The following is a 26,893-nucleotide window of genomic DNA, read 5'->3' on the forward strand; positions in this document are numbered from 1 at the left end:
TGCCAGCTACCAGGGGGAGATCACAAGTTAATTTCGAGTATTTGTGACTTACCCTGATTAGCATAGGGGTTTTGCTTGGATAGGGTGCATACCGCTGACAACCAGAATCCACATTTTTAACAGGGGTCATAGGAGACTTGAAGGATGATGCTGAAATTCAATCCAATGCTGTGGAATTGCGGTTGTATACTTTTTCCCTCCAGCCCTCTTTAAGCTCTGGTGATCGGGAGGAAACATTTTTCAAAGTGTTCAACTTTGTCTGGGACCCAAACAACTAACGATGTAGACTTTTAAGGTACCACAGAGAGGTCACTTAGAGACTCTGAGGGTGTCAGGCAGAGACTAACAGCAAAGCTCAGATGTTGCTGGTCGGCTGGCCATTTCCAGAAAAAGGCCTCTTGCAGCTTGTTGTATCTCTGTAGCTACACAGGAGGTCAGAAAATCGACCCCTAGCATCTACTTTCTTTGTCCTGGGTACACAAGGGTGCAGGTCTCATCCTTCAAGGCTCCACTAATGTCACAGACAGCAGGCCCAGTCCTGTTCTGTTCTTCCTTAGGTCTAGAAAGGGTTCAGAGAAGGATTCCCTGGGGTGACACATTTATACTTGGTACCAGCTTGTGGGTGGGGATGACTCTTAGGCACTTTTTAATCAATGGGCTAAATATTCCCTAGGGAAATCCTATGCACTTTTCAGCAATTCCTGTTTGCCTTACTGCAAACAATCCCACATTGCCTCTCACTCTCAAAATTGCAAGACAGATAATTCATCTACACTTCTGCATAGCCTGCGTGCCCACTAAGAGGTGTGGCCAGGGTAAGGAGTAGCCCCCTCCTCGGTGATCACTCAAAACCAGTTCTGGAGTAGCCTTGACCCCACTGACTATGGGGCCAAAGGCTGGGGTTTTCCACGTTTTACCTAACATTTGTGTGACAGGACAGGTTCCTTTGAAGTTATTTAAGTTCCTGGGCCCCCCCGTTCTGGCTTTCTGCCAGGGGAAGAATACACTTCCACTCCAAGGTCATTGTCTCAGCTCTAGGAGCAGTTTTCACACCTCTTTCACAAGTATTTCAGGCCAAGAATAGGCTGTGCAGTTGCTGGAGAGGTGATGGAAATTAGCCTCCAGCAGCTTCAGGCAGGATAAAGGTAACTGTAATGAAAATTAACCTCCAGCAGACTTAAGCAGGGTAAAGGTAACTAGCTCGAAATTACATTTCCAAAATTTTTTTGATAAACACATTTTTATTGAGTTTATTCAATCACCAGAACATTGCAGAAATGTTTGCCTTGTTAACTGTTATGGTACTTTAAAAAGTTTTACACATTTTATTAGTTAAGTCTGTCTTCTCTGTGCCATTGCTACCAGGGGTGAGCTCAGGTTTAAATTACTGAAATCTTTAGTGGACCTAACAATAATAGTGACATTATTGCTTGCAACGGACTACCATTCACCCCAGGTAATAGTTCACTGTCTCTCAGTAATGTAAATAAAGAGATGGAAAGTGGCTTAATTTGAGTAGTTGTTATTAGATCTTTAAGGTTTTCCAACAAGTTCTGTCAAAGCACAGTGTTCTCCAATTAATTTTCTAATGCCTGTGTCAGGCATACAAATCTTTGGTGTACTCTATATAATAGCAAATACAATAGAAAAAGGGAAAGAGAGAATTAGGAGATCCGCAGGAGGACAAATATATTGTTTTAATTTTTACAACTGTATATAAACCAATAAAAACATAATAGCATCAGATTTTATTGAAATGTATGTTTTGACACAAGTTCTGTCAAGTATAAGGCCTTTCAATTAACATTTTCAATGTCTGATTTGGGAATAGAAATCTTTTGCATACTTTGTTTTCCATAATGTATTCTCTAAGGCTGGAGTTTGACAGTTAGCCAATATCCAGTGTGGAAAATCTATTATTTGAATGTTCATGATATTATACTAATAAAAATAGATTATCACCATATTTATAATCTTGTAGTTGTGAAGAGGCCACCACTTATAATGATGACTGTGATGTCAATTAAGACACACTAACAGGCGACAATGATCACTGGAGACAGCTGCCATCTCTTGTAGGCTCACCCTGCATGCCAAAGTAAAGCAGCTTGGGTGCTTCAACTTGTCACAGGTTGGAAGTTCCATAGCTAAAATAAAATTATGAAAACTGCTAATGTGGGATAAATATGTAGTATTTTGCACAATTAAAGTTTAGTGTCTGTTAAAGTCTGTCATCTTTTAATGTATATGGCAAAGAACTCCTCTCTAGCTCCTAATATTTTTATAGTATATTTTGGGGCACATTATCGCATATGCTATTACTATATGCTATTTCGACATTCTGGTGGCTTTAAGACCTTCACCTTATTTGCAAAGCGGCGTTAAGCCACTTAATGTGGCTTAACACCACCTTGTAAACAAGGCTCCTATGCACGCAGAACTTACAGTGAAAGGGGCATGCAGTGGGCGTTGCAGTGGGTGTTGGAATGGGTGTTCCGCTTCAACACCTATAGCTTTTTGATGCTGCCACATATTTATAAGGTATGGGGAAGTGCCAAAAATATTCCAGGGAATACCTGGTCTTAAACAGGCGATATGTGGAGAAACGTTTAATTTCTTCTCGTATTTTGCTCTTTCCATGTGTGCTGCATTCTGCAGCACAATAGAAACAGCAAATCACCGATAAAGATTGTTTATTTGCAGGAAGGTGTCCCTTCCTGCACATAAACAATCACCCCAGAAGCGTAGGCACCCTTGCAACATGGCCCAAGGGTACCTGTTCTGGCACTAGGCAGCTTCTTTAGCACCAGTGCTAGCGAAAACACAAGGGTGCACTGCATTCTTATAAATATGGCACATCCTTGTGTTTTGAAACTGAGGAAGCTTGGCTTTACCAATTTTGGCGTACCACCATGCTTTGCCAGTTTCTAGTAAATAGGCCCCTTAGTCTCAAAGAACTCAGAGGATATAGACCAGTTAGGTGATCACATCCTGCTACTATGGTAACTTTTTTTAATGGGAGGAACCTCAACAGATTTCGGTTGTTAAGGAAACAGTAAGGACAAATAAACTACTGCAGAATCAGACAAGCATTGGCAAAGCTAATAGGTTTGGGGCTGGCAGCCAACCTTTGGTTTTGGCATTCATTTTTTTTGTAAAACTTTACTACATTATTATTTCGTTTCATCAAAAAGCAAATACTGTGCCAGTAGTTCTTGGCAATAAACAGGGCTACTTTTTCCATGTAAGCGCACATTGAGCAAGAGTAGAATGCCGTAACTCACAGTGAAGAAGCCAGTGAATGAAGTGGGCTGACCCATTGCCACATGTTGTAGGCAGACAAAAAATGTGTGTGGCACAAATACAGACATATTGATGAAGAGGGCTGGCTGAAAGCCCCTCTAAGATAAGTATAGCAACTATATATATTGTATTACTAAAGTCAATAGGTCTTGGATGACTCCAACCCTAAAAAAGAGGCATGCTCCAGCATTTTGCAAGTTTTGAAATTTTACAAGAATGTAAACTGGCTAGGCTCATACAGATGGGCTGCTATAGAAACTGGTGCCTCGGCGCGCTGGTCTTTTCACATTATATGATATTTAACCCAAGAAAAACAATATACTATGAGAGATACTAATGTTTTAATTGTTCTGCTCAATGAATAGTGCCTAGTGTGTGCTGTAAAGGGGTACATCAATCTGCTTTGCTAGCAAACTTAACTGCATACCACATACTTCTTATTCCCTAAGGAATTATATTGCAACTATAGTGCTGCAAGTCATTCTGTTCTAGCACTGAATCCTTAAACTAACACCATCATTAAATGAGCTACTTATTTCACATAATATGGGTTATCCATTGTAGTTGCGGTACATCTCCGAAACACAAAAGGAAGGTAATCTCTCTTTCAAAGCAAGAATGAAGCTGAACAGAACGCTTCAGAGTAATGTTTCTCTAATGCCTATTAGATGCTGACCATCTCTTGTGGTTTTAGTTTTCAGATAATGGACTTGTTCTCTTCCAGTCCTTTGAAATAAATGAGAGGTACCTTTATCCTAATCCATTTCAAGATGGCTTCACAGGAGCAGAAGGCACAGCCATGCTTGCTGCTTTTTGGGATGATGCAGATCTCACTTTAGGAAATGGATCACTTTGGTACAAGGTAAGTAGATGTTGCACAAATTGTTACCCTTCTTGAAGCATTGTAGGTAATGCCATTGGAAAATGCTAACTTTGCATTTAGCGATGTGTTCCATATTAGTGTGATGCCCGTAGGAAAGAATGTGTACCTGCCATATAATTGGTAAATAATATATTTTTCAATATTATTTAGGAACATGAAAAAAAATATATGAGATATACTTTGGTACTAGTACAAACTACTGCATCTTATACGTTTTTAGGTTCATGCAGCTGGTGATGATGGGACATGTGAGCTCTTTAAAATAGGCACATGAAAAAAACAGTTTGACCGCTGAATACCTAAGATCTAATACAATTATATTTGGTCTGTAGACACTAAATTGAGCCAGATAAATGGAAAATGCATTATTCTGCCACAATCAACCTGTACTGAAGTGAACTGACTCCCCTTTGTCTAAGGTGACATCTTGGGAAGTGACATCACTTTAAATGTTTGACCTCAGTGATAAGCATTGTACGATTTGTTGAAAATTTGTTGAAAACATTGAGTTGCAGAGTGAAAGTATGAAGCAATATAACATCAAAGCTTCCTGAAGCAAATATACTCATAGATATTTTGAAACCACATATTCTGATTACATTTTTCAATTTTTTGAACAACATAAAACTGAAAACTTCAGGCCCAGTGCTACTGACATTTTGCCTCTTGGTTACTTCACTGATGCAAAATTTAGGGCCTGATATAGATCTTGGTGGACGGGTTACTCCGTCACAATGGTGATGGATATCCCTTCTGCCAAAATATAAATCCCATTATATCCTCTGGGATTTATATTTCTGCGGATGGGATATCCATCACCGTTGCGACACAACAACCTGCCCGTCAAGATCTAAATCAAGCCCTTAGTTTTTGGCTTATTAAGCCACGCAAAGCTCCATGTGCATAGTTTTACGAGGCTTAATAGAAAAAAAGGAACACAATTCATTGTGCTGCCTTGCTTTACTTTGCGTCTGGGAGGAATTCCATGAGTGGAGCATGGGTGTTGTTGTGCATCCACACATAGATTTTGAAATAAAGCCAGATTTACTAGGGTCAGTAAACGTGTTTATGCCAAAATTGTGCACCTATGTAAGAAGGAGGCGTAAGGAGGAGAAATATCTTAATTTCTCCTCTTTACTTCCTCTTTCCATGTGAGCTGTATTCTGTAGCATGCATAGAAAGAGGAATATACCTGTAAGGATTGTTTTTGTGCAAGAAGATACCCCTTTATGTAGCACACGCATCTTTGCCCCATGCGCATAGGTGCGTGCATTGGTGCTAGGCGGCCTGAAATGCGTCACCACTCTGAGAGAGTTAAAGTGCATGATATTTTAGTAGATGTGATGCATTTCTTCTCTCTCCCTTTCACGCAACACAGCTTTGTGTTGTCTGAAAGGTTAGTAAATATCCCACCAGAATCTAATTGTATGTGTCTGTGCATCACTACACAACGTACTAGCTATATACTATTACTTAAAAACAACTTAGCCCTAATTCTGAGGTAGTTAGTAAAATTGTTTACAAAAATCACCTTGGGGGAAATATGTTTCCGGCACAGAAATGTTTTTTACTCAGGGAAGTTCTCTACCAAACTATTGAGATTTTAATATCAACCTAGCAAAATTGTGTTGTTAAGATATTTACTAATACAATATAGTGAAGGCAAGTATATATAAGTAAGTATATATTTGCTATTTTTGCCTATACATACATGCATCTTGACAATGTATAGGTATGTGTGTATGTGTGTGTTTGTGTGTGTATATATATATATATATATATATATATATATATATATATATATATATATATATATATATATATATATATATATATATCAAAGAAACTCCTACTCCATCGAGAACAGGTAGAGGCCACACCAGGGGTAACGTTGGAAGATCTTTAATTGTTAACAGCTTGTGCATAATCCATTTCGGCCATACGGCCTTCCTCAGATGCTGCTGCTTTGCAAGAGGTAACTCCACCCCCACCTTTCATTGTCCAAAGTCACTGCCATTGGCGGAAATCCGCTGACCCACGGTCACATGTGTGCAACTCCACTGTAGTTCTGCTACAACTACAGCTCCCAGAATGCTGTAGGCTCTGGTGAGTGTTGCTGGGCAATGGCTGAATAAATTAACCCCATGAATGTAGGTTTAATCTTGAATCGGTGCGGAATGTTCAAATCATGAGTCTTGCAAATAAAACAGAATTGCTGATCCTCCTCTGGTCCCCTTTAGCGCTCCAGCCTCGTTGCACGTTTGCCGTCCGGACCATGAATCAGAATTACAATGAACCCGTCTCCGTGTCAATGACAAGCTGCATCTCGCAGAAGTCCAGGGTTCAGGCATGTACTTCGGGGCGGGCCGGAGTCAATTCAATCCCTTGAAAACAAAACACAAGCTGCAAGCAGCGGATGCCAGTAATGTCTCCCGCCTCTTGTCGGAACGGGGCCTCTCACGCACCTCTCGGGCTGGCGCGAAAACATCAAAGAACCTCCTACTCCATCGAGAACAGGTAGAGGCCACACCAGGGGTAACGTTGGAAGATCTTTAATTGTTAACAGCTTGTGCATAATGCATTTCGGCCATACGGCCTTCCTCAGATGCTGCTGCTTTGCAAGAGGTAACTCCACCCCCACCTTTCATTGTCCAAAGTCACTGCCATTGGCGGAAATCCGCTGACCCACGGTCACATGTGTGCAACTCCACTGTAGTTCTGTCACAACTGCAGCTCCCAGAATGCTGTAGGCTCTGGTGAGTGTTGCTGGGCAGTGGCTGAATAAATCAACCCCATGAATGTAGGTTTAATCTTGAATCGGTGCGGAATGTTCAAATCATGAGTCTTGCAAATAAAACAGAATTGCTGATCCTCCTCTGGTCCCCTTTAGCGCTCCAGCCTCGTTGCACGTTTGCCGTCCGGACCATGAATCGGAATTACAATGAACCCGTCTCCGTGTCAATGACAAGCTGCATCTCGCAGAAGTCCAGGGTTCAGGCATGTACTTCGGGGCGGGCCGGAGTCAATTCAATCCCTTGAAAACAAAACACAAGCTGCAAGCAGCGGATGCCAGTAATGTCTCCGGCCTCTTGTCGGAACGGGGCCTCTCACGCGTCTCTGGCTGACGCGAAAACATCAAAGAAACTCCTACTCCATCGAGAACAGGTAGAGGCCACACCAGGGGTAACGTTGGAAGATCTTTAATTGTTAACAGCTTGTGCATAATGCATTTCGCTTCCAAATTCCTCTCTCGTAGCGAAAGGAAACCAGCATTCACGGGGATAACTTGCAGCAATTACTGATTTATTTTGCAGCGCAGCAAAACAGACGGGTTTTGGAACAAGTCCTTCGTCTGTGTTTCACATTTCACGTTCATGAGGCGCCTAATTTTATACACGTCACTCATTTGGGTGTTGAAACAAATGAGGGATTGCAGCTAGCATATTGCGCGCGCCATATTGTAATGATACACATTTCTCATCTTTGCATACAGGTATTGAGTGTTTAACAAATGATTGCAATATATATTCAATTCATTCGGTGGTATACAACTAAAACATTCGTGACCTCGTATCAATAATCATTATTAAATAATCTTGCTGTGGATCGGCAAATAGCAACCTCGAATACGAGGTTGCTAATATTCCCTCGAGTATTCAATTGATTCAGCCGTGTATCAGCACCCAAATTTGTTCTAACTATATTTAGAAAGATAAATAAATAAATCAGTAGATAAATATCCTTGGACAATATCATTACATTTCATTTCATTTTCTTATTTCATTACAAGCCTGAAATACTAATCAAATGCAGCTTTATACAATCTACGTCCCCAAATGTACCGACAACTCCTACCCGCAATTCAACACTTTGGGGGTTTTTGTCTGCAGATCGATTATATATCGCGACTCAAGTCGTCTTAGTTTTAATATTGTGTCCCCCCCTCTGCTGTTGATGGGGACACAATCAATACTAAAGAACTGCAATAGATCCCTGTCACTTTTATGTTTAATGGCAAAATGTCATGCCACTGGATAATTTAGATCTTTTTTCGCTATGGCGCGTATGTGTTCCAAAACTCTGATCTTCACACTGTGTATCGTGCTGCCGATATACCTGAGTCCACATGGGCACTTCAGGCAATAGGCAGCATGTGTGGTGTGGCAAGTCATAAATGTATTGATTCTCTTTCCCGTTTTTAATCCTTTAACATCATAGGTTAGTACCCTTTGACTGAAAGCGCAAGCCTTGCACTTACCACAAGGGTAGAAATCTTTCATCTCACTTAAGGTGGCTTTCTTGGATAAAACCGGATCTAAGTCACTATGAGCCATGCTGTCCTTTAGTGAACGTGCTTTCTTAAAGGTAATCAGTGGAGATGCTGGAATGACAGCTCCAATGATTGGGTCTGTTTTTAACACATGCCAATTTCTTTTCATGATTTTCTTAAGGACATCAGCATCTTCGGAGAAAGTTGTTATCATCCGAAACTGGCCTTCATTCAATTTGTGAGATCTTTTTTGTTTCAAAATCTCTTCCCTGGACAGATTTTCTACTCTCTTCAAGGTACTTTCTAAAAGATCATTGCTGTAACCCCTAACTAGGAACCGATTAAAGCTTTCTTTGGCTGCCGCATTGAAGTCCCACTACCTAGAGCAGTTTCGCTTAAATCTTAAAAATTCACCATGAGGTATACTGTTCTTCAGTTTTGCTGGATGACTATTGGAAGCATGCAATGTGCTGTTGCCTGCTGTTGGTTTTCAAAAAAGTGCTGTTTTTAGTTCCCCATCTTTTACCTCAACCCTCAGGTCCAGATAGTTTACTGCCACTTAAATAATCTCCCCCGAGAAGTGTCGGTTAACCTCATTTCTGTTCAGATGTTGTATGTACTCCTCTGCCTTGTTTATAGGACCTTTCCATATTAAGAAAAGGTCATAGATATAGCGATACCATGACACTATTTCTTTTGTCCATTCTTCATTTGCTGTGGACCAGGCCACCTGTTCCTCCCACCAGCCAACTAATAAATTCGCATAGCTGTGGGCGAAGAAGGTGCCCATCGCTCTCCCAGATACCTGCCTGTACAGGTTTCCCTGAAAAAGAAAAATGTTGTTGAATAAACAAAATTCAATTAGCTCCAACAACATCCTATTATGTGTCGCAAATTTTAGAGCTCTTTTTTGTAGAAAATATTGTACCGCATCGAGTCCCTGTGAATGATTTATACAAGTACAGAGGCTTGTTATATCTAGCACAATTAAACAGTATGATGGGTCCCAAACTATTTCCTCAATATGCTTGATAAAATCAGTAGTGTCCTTGATATAGGATGTTAATTGTAAAACTGACTCAAACAGAAAATGATCTAAAAATCTTGAAAGGTTTTCCGTCAGGCTGCCCAGAGAAGAGACTATTGGCCTACCGGGTGGTCTCACACTGTCCTTATGTATTTTTGGTAAATGATAAAACGTTGGTACTATGGGGTTTGTTATTTTCAAAAACAAATATTCATCAAGATCTAACATAGATTTTTCATGCCATTTCCTTAGTAGGATATGCATTTGTAAAATGCTATCTTGGTATGCTTCTTTCGTTGTAAGTTCATAACAGTTTCGATTTTCTAACTGTCGCAAAGCTTCATTTACATATTGTTCACAAGATATCAGGACAATATTCCCCCCTTTGTCCGAGGGTTTATAAATCACTGAAGTATCTTTTTGGAGATCGTTCACTGCGGCTTTCTGTGCTGGAGTCAAATTTATTTTATTATTTTATTTGAGGCTTTTTTATTTTCCCTGAGTTTAACTAGGTCTTTGATGACCACATCCGAAAAAGGTGTCTATTGCGTCCAATAGCATCTGTGGTAGGAATTGTGAAGGTGGTTTAAAACCACTTGGCGGTGCTTCTTGTTCCACATCCAAACGTCTAGTTCTTTGTGTCAGAGTTACTGCTGTTTGCAATTCCTCTGTAGTGCCTTCTTGACGTAATTCCTCCAATACCTCTAAGGTAGTTAAATCATTGACAGCCAGCAGATCCGTGGCTTTACTTTGTGTCTTGAGGAGTCTTGCCTCCTTTCCCGTTGGTTTTAATTTGAAGTACTTATGCAATTTCAGCTTGAGCACCAGCTTAAACAAATTAATCCTTGTTTGTGTGTATTCTAAGCAGTTATGTGGGCAGAACGTTAGTCCTAATTTTAAAACTGATTCTTCCACGGGGGTCAGGTTTTTTGATGTTAGATTAACTATGGTCAGATGGTCTACTCCACCTACCATCTGCCTCCCCTCTTGCTCCTTGTCACTCTCGATGTTTGATTGTTTCTTGCCCTTCCTCTTCCAACCGCCCCTTCTGGTTTTTCTTCCCCTTCCGTGGGCTTTCTCTTTCCCCCTCTTAACCATGACTGGCGGATGATGTTGAACTCTTCCTGAAAAGAAGTCTTCTGCCGCCTCCCGGATGGACCTGCTATGTCCTCCTCCGATTGCTCATTTTCTGTCAGATCTGATTCGGAAGTTTCCACTCTAACTGGTACTTCGATGGCTAAGTTTTTCTTTCTTGACACTTCCTTTCTTGATTGCTCAAATTTTTTCGCAAACGGCAGAATTATTCCCATAGCATAGTCTTGTTCATCGCACTCAAATTTTTCTTGTTTGCGTGTTTTGAATTTAATTTCATATTTGGAAAGTCTTTTTTTCATTGCTTCCCTCAATTGGTCTTGCTGATTTTTGTCCGTGATTTTTAGTAGCTCCTCCTCCAAGTCTGCGATCTCCTTTAATGCTTTGTCTCTATCGCTCCAGCTGAATTTTACTAATATTTCAAGCATCCCTTTACAAGATAGCGCTGTGTGTGCCGCCCACTCCTCTAAAAGGAGCGGATCTGGGCTCTCCTATGCTGGCACAGTATAAATGCATAATCCCCTGGGGACTCTTTCCACCTCAATATCATTTTGCAACGAGGTGGACTCCCGCCACATTCGTATTTCTCTTTCATACAATCTTTCAAATTTCATGAATTGTATTTGGAGCGTGTTGGGGATATTGCACGTTTCTGTTGTTTTCAGGCTTGGACTGTCCGTGTTTTTCTTTCTAAACATGTCCGCTGCCGCCTCCCTGCGCTCTGTGATGCTGAACATCTCCATTCTATGCTCAGCCGGAGCTCCGATCCCAGGCTCCTTTCAAGTTAAATTGCTGCTTCCTGCCCCTTGCCCTGTCCTGGGTCACTATTAATAAAGAGCATACATATGTAACGGGCTTACCGGTGTCTTCGTGGTTCGCCGTATGCGCTTTCAGTTCACTTCCTGATTCGCCGTGATTCTCTTCCACGGTCTCCGTTGACCCATGGCGGTACCCGCGCTCAAAATATCCTGCTCCTGTGCACCGGCATAGCACGGCACCCTTAGGGCGGGTGCTCTCATGCGGCAGTGCTCCGCAAATTATTGTCGCTTTCAAATTCCTCTCTCGTAGCGAAAGGAAACCAGCACTCACGGGGATAAGTTGCAGCAATTACTGATTTATTTCGTAGCGCAGCAAAACAGATGCATTTCGGAAAAAGTCCTTCGGCAGTGTTTCACATTTCATGCTCGTGAGGCGTCATATTTTATACACATCACTCATTTGGGTGTTGAAACAAATGAGAGATGGCAGCTAGCATATTGCACGCACCATATTGTAATGATATACATTTCACATCTTTGCATACAGGTATTGAGTGATTAACAAATGATTGCAATATATATTCAATTCATTCAGTGGTATACAACTAAAACATTTGTGACCTTGTATCAATAATCATTATTAAATAATCTCGCCGTGGATCGGCAAATAGCAACCTCGAATTCGAGGTTGCTAATATTCCCTTGAGTATTCAATTGATTCAGGCGTGTATCGTGTATTGATTGTGTCCCCGTCAACAGCAGAGGGGGGGGGACAGAATATTAAAACTAAGACGACTTGAGTCGCGATATATAATCGATTTGCAGACAAAAACCCCCAATGGGTTGAACTGCGGGGAGGAGTTGCATTTGATTAGTATTTCAGGCTTGTAATGAAATAAGAAAATGAAATGAAATGTAATGATATTGTCCAAGGATATTTATCTACTGATTTATCTTTCTAAATATAGTTGGAACAAATTTGGGTGCCGATACACGACTGAATCAATTGAATACTCGAGGGAATATTAACAACCTCGTATTCGAGGTTGCTATTTGCCGATCCACGGTGAGATTATTTAATAATGATTATTGATACAAGGTCACGAATGTTTTAGTTGTATACCACCGAATGAATTGAATATATATTGCAACCATTTGTTAAACACTCAATACCTGTATGCAAAGATGAGAAATGTATATCATTACAATATGGCGCGCGCAATATGCTAGTTGCTATCCCTCATTTGTTTCAGCACCCAAATTAGTGACGTGTATAAAATTAGGCGCCTCACGCACATGAAATGTGAAACACTGATGAAGGACTTGTTCCGAAACGCGTCTGGTTTGCTGCGCTATGAAATAAATCAGTAATTGCTGCAACTTATCCCCGTGAGTGCTGGTTTCCTTTCGCTACGAGAGAGGAATTTGAAAGCGACAACAATTTGCGGAGCACTGCCGCACGAGAGCACCTGCCCTAAGGGTGCCGCGCTATGTCGGTGCACAGGAGCAGGATATATATATATACACGGCGTTATTTCTCTTAAGTTCTACTTGAATGTAGGACAATAGATATGTGACAGAATGTTATTTTGACATATTTAATGTAATTCAACAGGGTAATGAATTTAGAACGACCCTTATGTTGCTTTGAGATTTCTCATGTGACAATGGTGTGCCGATACACGGCTTTATACTTGTTATTTTTGAGGGATATCACATGCCAATATATAGCGTTATGCGTGAAGTTTTATAACTTTATTTCTAATTTAGGATTGATTTTGAAAGCCGATATACGGCGCAATATGCAATATCATGAAATTGTTATAAGATTGGTTTAGAAATCACACTTCAAAATGGCGATGATTTGCCTAAAGTGATTCTTCTAAAGTGTTTGTCCTTCTACGATGTCTATGTAATGTGATGTCATGTGACCCACGTAACGCCTCTTTTAAATATGCTGCTTCTTTGGCGCGAAATTTGTAAAACATCAGACTAAGGCATAGCCGAAACGCGTCATGTTTTCTATGCTCGCTATGCAATAAACGACTAAATAACTGCAGGAGAGTCCCGTGAGTGCTTTCCCGAGTTCCTGAAGCGACTGGGAATGAGCGCGCATTTATGAACGCGAATGCACCTTCGCGTTTTAAAGCACCCGTCTTTTGAGTGCGCTGGTTTGGAGGTGCAGTGGGAGCGATGATATATATATATATATATATATCACAGCTACCACTTCCACCAGCCTTGAAATCCTTCAACTGCTTTGCGAAGTAAGTACACGAGCCAAATTCAAGTGCAGGTTGATTTATTCACCCAGAGCGACGGCCATAACGTTTCGGCTCCTCAGAGCCTTGCTCACATGACAGCGTTACACTCGTGTTAACACAAATTTAAAGTGCTAGTATTGGTCACATGGGGGAGTCACATGGTTACAATTTCATAGACATGGTAAAAATATCGTAGGAGAGACAGGGCTGACAATATAATCAGGTTGCCAATAACTGTAGTTACATGTTAAACTCAAATCTCCGAATACCTCGCAACAGAAAGACATGCTCTTCAATAACGGCATAAATGCTCGTATGTATAATGCAAAATGACACGCATATTTAACATACTTGCTGATATCGAAGTAAATAAATACAGCCTGCTCTCAATGTCAGAAAACCTATAAACGTTTCTCCCTTAGGGCCAATGAAATAAGAAAAGTGTATAGTGCAATTAAAAATGCAAAAGCGCCTGTGCTTTTAAAAAAGATAATATAATGATGTGAATATCTATAAACATTTCATATTTGGACATGGTCATACCAAAAAAGTAAGTTGTTAAGACTCAGGAACTAGCAAAAAGGACACTGTTCATCTTGTTATAGGAACAAATATAGAGAGGATTGCAAGCGTCCAAAATTAAATACTGGTATAACATAAATTGTAAGGACGTTTCATCAAATTACGGAGTGCAAATAATGACCCTCAAAGCTATGTATGTAGGAATAGATGACAATAGCAGATGTGCAAAGACGCAAAATTTACATAAAAATTACAGTTTGTCAATAATAAATAGTTAAATACTAGATAAATAGCCATAAAATAATATAACTTAATAGCTTTAAGACAAAAGACTAAAACTTTTCTTAAAATTGCCGTATACACATCCGATATTAATTCCAGTAAAACATAACAGGATAAAAGCCAATGGAGACTAAAAAGTGACGAACACTTGTGCAAATATCGCAAAAAGAAGTCCTAACGCATTACAGATTCTAGTGCAACATTATAACGTATGAGGAACAACTCAACCCAAACAAGTGTGCAGATCCTCAGTCATGTTTAATCCTGATGGTGTCTTGGTGTTGAGTTGCAAAATGTAACGTGTTTCCAATCTGCGTAGGTTGAACTCACGATCACCTCCCCTCCTACTGGGCTCAATGGAATCAATGACATTATAATTGAGCCCCCTAGTGTCGCTATTATGCATTTCTTTAAAGTGTCGGGCGACGGGGTAGGTGTTGTCATGGTTGGAAATAGCACGTAAGTGCTGCAATATACGCTTGTGCACCGCTAGTTTAGTACTGCCAATGTAGCTAAGGTTGCAAGGACAGGTGAGGACATAGATCGCATACTCGGTTTTGCACGTCAATAGTTTGCTGATCTTGTGCTGTCTGTTACTAAATGGATCAATATATACTTTAGTATTGATACCATGGGTACATGCCTTGCATGTCTTGCACTTGTAAAACCCACTATTGAGCTGCAGCCAAGAAGTTTTATCAATGGTTTCAGGATTAGTATTAACTAAGGCTTGTCTCATAGTAGGGGCCCTACTATAAGTGATGGTAACACGCTGCGGAAGCAAAGGACCAATAATTGGATCGCTCCGCACAATAGGCCAATTCCTGTTTATGATTCTGCGTAATTCCGCCTGTTGTTTACTGTAGCCCATGATAATTCTAAAAGCATTGGATGAATTCATGTCATTACCCTCTATTGTAGTGACAACCGTAATGTTGGACGTGGGTTTCAACAGATCCTCACGGCTCAGTGCATTGGATCTTGTAATGGCACTTTCAATGACACCCTCTGAGTAGCCTCTCTGCCTGAATCTTTGTTTACTCAAAGTCTGCGCTACTCTAAGATCCGTATCATTGCTGCACACGCGCTTAAGGCGCAACATCTCCCCATAGGGTATACTTTTGATAAGATGGGGCGGATGGGCACTAGTCGCGTGTAGGGTCGAATTACCTGCCGTAGGTTTGCGGTAAAGCCTAGTTTCTAATTTACCAGCTCGTATGTAAATTTCTGTATCAAGAAAAGTGACACTAGTTTGGCTACACGTTGCAGTAAAATGAAGGTTAAGATTGTTGACATTTAAAATCTCAATAAAACCATTGGCCTCATCTAAAGATCCATTCCATATTACAAATAAGTCATCAATGAATCGTAACCAGACAACCACTTTTTCATTGAGGCATTGGGCATGGTCCCTCTGGAGGATCATCTCCTCCCAATAGCCCATATGGAGACAGGCGTAGCTAGGGGAAAAATAAGCCCCCATAGCTACGCCTCTCAGTTGTCGGTACAGTAAGCTGTTGAACATAAAATTATTGTTAAGAAGACAGCATTCTAGCATATCAATCAACATTTCATTGTGGACCCCAAATTGAGCTGGTTTGCGTGATAAAAAATGTTTGATGGCCTGGATACCATCCCGGTGCCCAATACTGGTATACAGTGATGTCACATCGAGTGCTAACATCCAGTACTCCTCTCTCCATTCAACCCTATTTATCTTGCGCAAGTAATCCCCTGTATCTTGTATAAAAGAATCCAAAGATTTAACAAAGTCTTGTAAGAAAAAGTCAATATACTGCGACGTTTTTTCATACATGCCATCTCGGGCTGAAATAATAGGTCTGCCCGGGGGTCTGTTTGGATCCTTATGCACCTTGGGAATAAAATACATAGTGGGGATAACAGGATTGTCATTACTCAGGAAGTTGAATTCAGCTTCAGAAATGAGTTTATGCCTCTTCCAGCTGATCAATTTACCACGGAACTCATTATTGGATACCTGGATAGCTGCTGCTGTAGTGCGAATGTAGCAGCTCCTATCATTAAGTTGATTCAAGGCCTCATGGTCATAGTATTCTTTAGTCAAAAGAACAATGTTGCCGCCCTTGTCACTTTGACGAACAATAATCTTTCTATCACTCTTGAGTTTAAGAATGAGTTGATTATATTGTTGCGTTTGGCGGTTGTAGCAACGTCTCTTTATCTGAGTTTCCTTATGCAAAACCTTCATTTCAGTAACCACGTTTTCATTAAATATATCTAATGCATCGTGGGGCATGATGGGATTAAATGTGGATTTGGGTCTGAATGATGTAACAGGTCCCCGTAGGTTGACACCATCCTGATAATTGGTATGGTTGCATTTGTCCACACCCTCAGTATCCCACAAGTCCTGTATGGCATCCTGAAGAGATACCTCAAGTGTATTGCTGGTAGTATTCCGTCGATTGTTTTGCAAAGCAAAGGATTTTTTAAGCTTGAGTTTGCGTACAGCTTTATAGATATCAAGACGCGTGGACACATAATCAAAATTGTTCTGTGGTGCAAAGGAGAGGCCTAAAGAGAGGATCCTCTTATCATCATCAGTTAACTTCACAGATGTCAGATTGATGATAGTATTGGCGTCTTTACATACTATTGATTCTTCGCCCAGTATCCTCTTCCTCTTCTCCTGTTCTGATTTGAGGCCCCTCTTCCTCGCCCTCTGCCTCTGCCTGGACCTGAAGTTTGCACGTCTACGACGTGATTCATTGTTGCCGGCCTTGGACGTAGGGTTTGCCTCCTCTCCACACATAAAAAATTAATTTCCTCTGCTGGTGTCGGTTTAGGGATCAGTCCTGCTGCCAGATTGACGCGTAGCTCAGATTCAGAGTCACTGCCACCAACAGAACTCAAATCCGACTGTGAAGTATCATTCACACAAGTAACTTTATTAGGGCCCCTATTAGGAGGAATAACCTTGGATTTCGGAACCCGCAATGCGTCATATTTCCGCGCAAATGTGAAAATTTGCCCCAATTGATAGTCATTGCGGTCTCGTTGGAATTTAAACGTTTTTCTCTCCATAATTTTTGCTTCCTCCTTCTTGAGTCTTGCTATCATGTCATTTCTTAGCCTGGTTTTCTCGTCAGACTCATCAATTTTATCAAGCTCTTCATTGATTGCATCAATCTCCTTGAGTAACAGGGCCCTATCAATATCAGCATACTTAATTAAAATTAACACCAGCTTACGTGAGGATTCCAGATTTGTCTCAGCCCATTCACGCATGAGCTCAGGATTGGGGTTTTCGTAGCTGGGAGCCGTTAAGATACGCAACCCACGAGGGATACGCTCCACATCAATGTAACTCTGGAGGGATTTTGATTCCCACCACTTACTTTGCTCGCTCCGTAGCTTTTTCTCCAGTACTTTAAATTTCTCCTTAAGCGAACTGTCCTTTGTAACCACATCCGTGGTATGACCATTCCGAATATTGACAGGCAATGGGAGGCTGTCAGAGAACATTGACAATGCTGCAGCCTCCCGGTCGCGAACGCTGTCAGCCGTCATGCTCAAAATCAGGGCTTAATTAATCAGCGTGTGGGGGGGTTTAGATACGAGTGCTCAGATTTAACAACCGCAACCGCCCACCGCCGCACAAATACTCTCCAGCCCTCGATACCTTAAAGCTCCGCCTGGGGGTGTCTCCGGTCCAAATCCTGCCGTGTCGTCCGATCACGGCTGGGGAGAACCACCTCCGTTGTAATCCGATGCAATCCGTATACACCGATCTGCCAAAAATGGTATCAAGGGGGTCAGGCGCCAAATCTTCTTTCCAGAAGCAAGAACATCCGGGTGAGACCCGGAAAAGGTTTCACTTTTCAGCGCCGACCAATGCGTAGAGAGGGCTCCGTGTCAGGATCGCGTGAAACCAATCAACGACCAAATATATCACAGCTACCACTTCCACCAGCCTTGAAATCCTTCAACTGCTTTGCGAAGTAAGTACACAAGCCAAATTCAAGTGCAGGTTGATTTATTCACCCAGAGCGACGGCCATAACGTTTCGGCTCCTCAGAGCCTTGCTCACATGACAGCGTTACACTCGTGTTAACACAAATTTAAAGTGCTAGTATTGGTCACATGGGGGAGTCACATGGTTACAATTTCATAGACATGGTAAAAATATCGTAGGAGAGACAGGGCTGACAATATAATCAGGTTGCCAATAACTGTAGTTACATGTTAAACTCAAATCTCCGAATACCTCGCAACAGAAAGACATGCTCTTCAATAATATATATATATATATATATATATATATATTCACTGAAAAAACCATAGGTTTCAGGCACGTTATAGCTAGGAATTAGCATTTAAAAAACCTTAGAAATTCACTGAAAAAACCATAGGTTTCAGGGGCGATATAGTTAGCTGGACTTTTCACTCGTACAAAACCATAGAAATTCCCCCGTTATAGTTAGTTCAGCTAACTATAACTCGCGCGCCCGCAATGCACTGCTGATGACGTCACATATTACATCACTCATGACATGGTCAGTGACATCACTCATGACATCACTGATGACATCTCAAATGACATCACTGATGACATCATCCAGTGAATGTGTGTTTTTCTGAAAATTATATATGTTTTATATATGTATATCTCAAGGTCGATGGAAGAATAAATGGGTATATAAATGTCTAAATGGATGATTTGTTTTTTGAAAAAATGATTGTATTACTGACTGATTAAGTGTATCTTAGTGAGTAATGTTTAAATATGTAAATATCTGTATCAGTCTCTCACTTTGTGTATAAGTGGCTGCATGGGTTGGTGAGTAGCTACATGAGTGTCTATATAGGTTATTAGTTGATTTTTTGAGTATCAGTATGAGTGTCTGATGTCTGTATGGTTCGGTGGGGGGTATTACGTAGTGCATAGGTGCATGAATGAGTGACTCACTGTTTGTATGTGTTGAAGACAGCATGTGTGCAGGACTGTATGGGTGGATGAGTGTGTGCATGGGTGTGTTAGTGAGTGAATGACTGTCTCAATAGTGTCTCTATGAGTAACTACATATGTTTTAAACTAGTATATGTGACTATTGGTGTATATAAGTGAGTATATGTGAGAGTGAGAGATTGAAAGAGTTCCTGTATGAATAAGTATGTGTTTCTATAAGTGATTGTTTAAAAGACTAAGTATGTGTAAGTTTCTGTAGAAGTAAGTGTGGTGGTGTGTGTATAACTGAATATGCAGGTAAACGGATGTTTGATTCTTTATTAGCATGAGTGACTACGTGTGTGAGTAACTTTATGGATGAGTGGCGTTGTGTAACAGAATGTATAGGTGTATGAATACATATGATGAGTGAGTGCATGTATGAGTGACTGTATAGGACTGTTGGTGAATGAGTGGATGTGTATGTGGATCTTACAATTACTGAATAGGTTGCTGTAACTGGTATTGGTATGTCCATTGTTTTGAAAATTTTAATTTCTATTTTTGAATGTGTGTATGAAAGGTTATATTAGGGGGAGAGGAGGTCTGCCACTCTATCACAAGGATGATGTCATCAGTGATGTCATGAGTGATGTCACTGACCATGTCATGAGTGATGTAATATGTGACGTCATCAGCAGTGCATTGCGGGCGCGCGAGTTATAGTTAGCTGAACTAACTATAACGGGGGAATTTCAATGGTTTTGTACGAGTGAAAAGTCCAGCTAACTATATCGCCCCTGAAACCTATGGTTCTTTCAGTGAATTTCTAAGGTTTTTTAAATGCTAATTCCTAGCTATAACGTGCCTGAAACCTATGGTTTTTTCAGTGAATTTCAAAGGTTTTTTAAATGCTAATTTCTAACTATGCCTTCAGAGATAGGACATGTGAAGAAAGAAGGAAAAACGCACAGAAAGAAAAAAAAGAAATGCAGAAAGAAGCAACAGAAGTCCTCAAAGACGAAGAAAAGTGCAGGAAGAAATATAACGTGCAGAAAGAACAAACAGAAGAGCAGAAAGAAGCCTTGTTGTAAAATCATCCAGTACCCTCAACTTTTTCAGATGGATACTGGTGGTAACTGAGTCTGCCTAAGCAGTCTTAGAGCCAGTGCTATGTTAAAAGGCACTCAGAATACAGTGAAAACACCTACATACACTAGGGCACACTATGCGTTGGGGTCCCCCTGTGATTAGCATGACCTCCTCTGTAAGCCCCTAGTATATAATAGGGCAGGTGATTAAAACTACCTCTTAAAATGCACCGCAGGGCGTGTTTGAACACGTCACCTCATGCCCCGTCCCCTCCCTTCCCCACTGTGTAAACACACCCTGTAGCCATTTTAAGTTGGGAGATTAAGTCCCCTTGAATCCTGAGGGTCCCTAGGGTCCAACTAGACCACTAGGTACCTCCAGTAAGCGCCACAAAGCTGCGTTGCAGAGAGGTGTAAAAAGTGGCACGGCCTGCACCACCTCTCTGCAACGCAGAGCAGTGGTGCTTACTGGAAGCACCTGCTGGGCTAGTTGGACCCCAGGGTCCCCAACTTAAAAACGTGCCACAGGGCGTGTTTGCACATGTCACCTCAGGCCCCGTCCCCTCCCTTCACCACTGTGTAAACGCGCCCTGTGGCCGTTCTGAGTTGAGAGATTAAGTCCCCTTGAATCCTAAGGGTCCCTAGGGTCAAACTAGCCCACTAGGTACCTCCAGTAAGCATCACAGAGCTGCGTTGCATGGAGGTGTAAAAAGTGGCGTGGCCTCAGAACACCTGTCTGCAACGCAGCTCCCTGGCGCATACTGGAGATACCCGTTGGGCTAGTTGGCCCTCAGGGACCCTCAGTACTGAAGGGGAATTAATTCCTCAACTTACACCTGGCCAGGGGGCGCGTTTGCAGAGTGCTGCAAGAAGGGGGCATGGCCTCCGGCGCGATGCCGGTCTTTTGTTTATTTATTTTTAAGAAGGAGGGCTGTGTGGCCCCCTTTCTTTTTCTAATTTATTAGCCCTGGGGACCACATCCCCCAGGGCCTGCACCCTAATTTTTTTTGTTGAAAAAAATTAATTTGGCCCTCCAAAGGCCTTAATCGGCCCTGGGGACCCCAACCCCCGGGTCATGGCCTTTTTTTTTTTTTTTTTTCTTTTTTTTTTATTCTTTAGGAGGGGGGCTGTGTTGCTGGACAAACCGTATGTACCTATCACCATGACGATTTGCGTGATATTCATTAAAAGGCGACTATGCATACAATGAATCCACGTAGAATGTATTCACACCGCTAGTGAAGCTCTGACATGTCTGACACCCTACCGTGCCTAATCCCGGCGCCCCCGCTGGTGGGTACTCTCCAAGTAGACACCCTTGTCGTTTATTTATACAAACATGGGTAGCTATTGACGGGCACATTTAATACACATGCACACCAAGCCATTCAAAGGGGATTCGACAAAAATTCGACCAAACTATGCAAGAAACCCCCTCACGGTTAATAAAACACACATCCACCGCCGGATGTGTAATACTTTTTATTTTACTCTCTGGAAAGGAGACAAACCTCACTTGAGAGTCACAGCGTGCTCCTGGCTGAGCCCAATGCTATGTTACACCCACCAGTGCCCGCCGAGTGCCTCACACCTCTGTCTTGTATTCCACCAGCTAGTGCGTATGCTATGACACTCTCTAGCCCATGTGCACTGTAACACCACCCCGTGAATATGTCATGCCACACTTGCCTTCGCACGGGTTATATTGCCCCATCTAACGTGCCTTCCTCGATGCCTATGTTATAAAGCACAGCGCTATGCCATACTTATTACAATCTGGGATCCATATCTTTGTCACAGTGCATATGCAATGTTACACTACCCAGCACATATTTTATATTACAACTTTAGAGACTACTTAGGTTACACAACACTGCCCTGTGCATATTACACTCCAAGGCGCATATCACATGGCAAGCGCTAGTGCCTGTGCTATCTCGCACTCTCCAATGAATCTGTCATTGCGAACAATGTATTGCATATTATATTCCACGCCCCGGTTCATCTTATATCACACTTTTTGGAGCATAGTTTATACCATATACTATATCTAGTTTTCATTTTCAATCGTGCTCTCAGGACTATGTTCTATATAACACTGCGTCCACCTACCCTTTTCACGGGCATTACATTTTGCGATGGGGGGTGGAAGGTCAGGGGATGTTTCTGCCAAGTGAGCCCGGAGTCACAGTCCCAAACGTCCTCTTCTTCCTGAATAAAAGTGAGATTATGCTGCATACTTGTTCATATTTTAAGTAGTTCGCACAGACACACATTTTAAAAACAATAAAGTTCCTAATACCCACCTTCTATGAACAGTTAGCTTGCTGCCCCATCCACCTCCCCCCTATCCCCTGTTGTCTGAATCCATGGACTAGCCTCCTCCCTCCTGCCATGCATGGTCTGATGTGCTGCCACTGCCCTCCATTTAGCATGATGTACCAGTCCACTCCTCCTGCCCTCCATTGCCCAATTCTATGGGCAATCATTGACCTCCTGCTTAGCCTCTGTGCTTAGCTTGCTGCCCCTATTCTCCTTCCCCCTGCCCTCCGATGTCTTTGTGCATGCCCCTGCTCCATCCTTTTTGACCACCATGTTCCATGGACCTGCCACTCCTATCTACTCTGAGTGTTCTGTTGAGCTGCCACTCCCCTCCCACCTGCCTAGCATTGTCAGATGACTGTAACCTGTCCCTGCCACGTCCACCCTGCCTGTCCACATGCCATGCCCCTATCCCCTTCCTCCTGTCCTTCATGGTCCATTTTACTGCCACACCCTTCTGCCCTCCCTGGTCTGTTGTGCTGCAACTGCTCCTCCTGCCTGCCCCGCGCGGTCTGTTGTGAGGCCCCTTCCACTGAACTCTCTTGTCTGTGGCCAGGTCCTGACCCTCCCTTCTATCCTCCGTGGTCCTTTGTGCATGCCCCTGCACCCTCCTTCTTGCCCATCATAGCAATTGTGCTGCCACTAACCCTCCCACTTGCCATGCATGGTTTTCTGTGCTGCCATGGCCCCTCCCACCTTCCCTGTGTGGTCAGCTAGCTGCTCCTGACCCCCTCCCACCTTCCCTCCATAGTCTGTGTGTATGCCATCAGTCTCACTGTTGCTCTCCATGGTGTGTCTTGTTTCTAGTGCCCATCCTGCCTGACCTCCATGGTCATCTTGCTGCTCCTGTCCTGCCCCCTTGCCCCCAGTCCTCTGTTTCCATGTGCAGACCTCTATTCCCTCCTTCCTGGCTTGTCGATTCCATTGTAATGCCCCTGATCCGTCCCTCCTGCCCTTTATGGTCTGTTATGCTGCAGCTTTCTCTCCTGTCTGTCCATTATGGTCAGCTAGCTACCATTGCCTCTTTCCCCTCTGTTGTCTGTTGTCCATGTGCATGGTCCTGTCCCCTCCCTATTGCTTTCTATGGATTGTTGTGCTGCACTCCCGTCCCGCATGCCCTGTGTGGTGTATTGTGCTGCTGCAAACCCTGATGCCTGCCCTGTAGGGTCAGTTTGGTGCACCTCTCAATGTCCCTCCTGTCCTCTGTTATCCAAGTCCATGTCCCTACCCCAAATCCTCCTGCCTACCATGATCCAATGTACCATACATGCAAACATTTTGAACTTGGTAAGAGGGAGATTTTGAAATAAATCTGGAGTATTGATTTTCCCCTTTGAGTTACATTGAAAAAGAGAAGATTGTAGACAGGAACCAGATCAAGTAAAGCCCATTTGAGCTTAAAAACATTGGACGTTTCCTGGCTGAAACGGGTCTGTTGGCATGTATGGTTGTATGACCACTGCCTCTTCCTTCTGCCCACAATGGTCTATTACATCACCACAGCCTCTCTTGCCAGTCCTGTATTGTTGGTTTGTAGCCCCTGCCCCCCTTTCCACTGTCCTCCATAGTCTGTTGTGCTGCCACTGCCCTTCCTGCCTGCCTAGTGTGGTCAAATTGTTGCCTCTGCACTCTCCTACCTGCCTTCAATTTTCAGAGTCCGTGCCCCTGGCCTCTGCCTCTCAACGGTATCCCAATGAACAACTAGATTGCTAACATTCTATATTTATTACAAAAGTGTGGAACGCCTGACGTCATCTTGATGTAATCAAAACTGTAATGCCTAGAGCATTTCCTTTAGAAATTACATATATGAGATGGTCTTATTTGCATCAAAATTATTGTTAGTGCTCTAGAAAACTAAAATGAGGACATATTTTCTGAGTTTTCAAATAGCGACAAAGAACTTTTAAAATATTTGTAATCTTAGTTTTTTTATCCAGTTGACCACTTGATTAAATGTTGCATCCAAGGGGAGAGGGTGTGGTGTTACTTCCAGAGCTGCAGACTTTGCAACTGGGGAACCAGGTTGGAGTTTCTGCTTCAGCACAACATTCTGTGATTCTGGTCAAATCACTTAATCTCCCCATGTCTACAACCAAAATGAATTTGATCTTGTGTAATGTAACCAATGCTCATGTAAAGCACTCCAATACCTGACAAGTCTGCACTATATAGAACTGCAAATACACAAAAAATAAGTGTTTTGCACACTTCAGTCATTGGGCTACATTTGGGCTACATTTGGGTGATATTTGGGCTACATTTGGGCTACATTTGGGCTCTTTTGTCTCTGGTGGCCATTTTAGGAGATTTATTTGTTATGAAGTTTCCTAATTTCCTCATTTACTGCAGTCTCCTCAGTAGGAAATGCTTTCAGTTTTTTACTTTGATTCCATCAAGAAGGTATTCAGATATGTCACACATTTGCCATAAATTCTGAATGTTAGCACTCTAGTTGCTCATTAGATCACTGTAGTAAAGCTACTGCTCACCAGGCAAATCTGCTGCTGGTATTGAAAGTGCATGTTTCAGTCTGCATGTCAGAATTTATTTATGAAATAAAAGAGGATTTCAGAAGTCAAAATGTGTTTTTCTTTCTGCAGCACTAATCATAATTTATATGGCAAAATGAACCCCCTCATTTTGTTCCTTTGTAAATTAAATGTTTTAAGTGTTACCACTTTATTCCAATCAAGATGGCTTCAGGTGTGCCATACTTTTGTCATAAGTAAGACTGTTAGCGCTCTAGTTGTTCTTTAGAACACTCTGGGAAGCTGCAGTAGAACACAAAGGAATCAACTGACAGTCTCTGCCCTTGTTGGATGTACATGTTTTACTGAGAATGTCAGACTTCATTCTCACATGACTGAGAAAGATAATGTGAATTTACAGAAAATATGCTCTCAGTTTAGCCTATAGATCACCTTCCAAACCTCTGTAGGAAAAGCATGAGAAAATAGTTTTCTCTAAAACATGGTTCATGATATCACAGCAGAAGGCTTTTTCACATGGTAAAATCACCTTAGAACACACCACAATTCCTTAAATGAGTATGGTACCATCAACAAATGATTTATAATGTAACTAAAGTCTTAAAACCTTCTATTAACTGCAATGCTTTTTAATGAGGTGCTATCATGTATATTGGTCCCAAGATGGCTGCCAACACTTCTTGGATGAAGTGCTGACAGCCAATCAGATCTCAGGATGAGATGTGTGGTTAGGCTCCGCCCAGATATATATATGATTTTACTTTTGATTTTCTCAGGAACTACTGAACAGATTGACTCCATATATGCAAAAGGCACATCCCTGAGCTGAGGACTACCTCTTTGCCAAATTTCAAGTAATTCTGTTCAGCCGTTCGGGCTGTACCTTGGACTAAAGGTCCCTATGGAAAATTGCATGGGGAAAACACGTTTTGGGACCCCCCTTTTTTCTTGGCCCCCGCTTGGCGAATCCCCCCGAGACTTTCAGGGTAGGAGCGGAGCGGAGCGCCCCACCTATTTTGAAAATTTCGCGAGGATTCTTCAACCGGCGCCAAAGTTATTCCAAATAGAATGTTGCATATTTCCTATGGAAACACGGTCCTAACTATAACTATCTACTGGCGACTGCCAGTAGATAATATATATACATATATATATATATATATATATATATATATATATATATATATATATATATATATCAAAGAAAGGTTTGCCGAGCCCAGTTAGGTAACATTTCCAGCCATTTAATGCATTTTTGAGCAGCTCCAACCTTACGCGTTTCAGCTTTGTTCAGCCTTGTTCAGAGGTAGGTGACATTCAAACATAATTGCAAGTGCTCCAATTTATCAAGTCATGTGACTTTCGATAATAGCACTACAGGTTCCAAAATGCATTAGTTTTCATTAGTACACATGTGGGAAGTAACAGTTCGTAGCTTAATAGCATTCTTTACCAACGTTGCACTGAATTTAAAAATAGCATCTCGAAATAAAATGTCTGTGTGCCAAAAATGTCACGGAGCAGCAACAACGTAGTTTGAAATGGCAAAATGTTCCAAACTTTCCAAGTGAGGTGTACCCTCTCTTTTCTCCCTTTCTCACCTCTGCTATCCACAATGACCACGGCAGTCCAACGGTTTGGCGCAGGGTGAGCGGGT

At 41.9% G+C, this 26,893-nt stretch overlaps 1 protein-coding gene across 1 annotated transcript in view; it reads left to right on the forward strand.

Annotated features, from left to right (window-relative positions):
- The window catches only part of LOC146821707 (uncharacterized), an 857,433-nt gene that overhangs the window by 324,232 nt on the left and 506,308 nt on the right, over positions 1-26,893 (forward strand). The window contains exon 8 of the mRNA XM_085612743.1: positions 3,998-4,165. Coding sequence (XP_085468869.1) covers positions 3,998-4,165 — 168 coding nt within the window. The remainder of the gene's footprint in view (positions 1-3,997; positions 4,166-26,893) is intronic.

Source organism: Triturus cristatus, chromosome 6 (assembly GCF_964204655.1).
Source record: "Triturus cristatus chromosome 6, aTriCri1.1, whole genome shotgun sequence".
Lineage (NCBI taxonomy): Eukaryota > Metazoa > Chordata > Amphibia > Caudata > Salamandridae > Triturus > Triturus cristatus.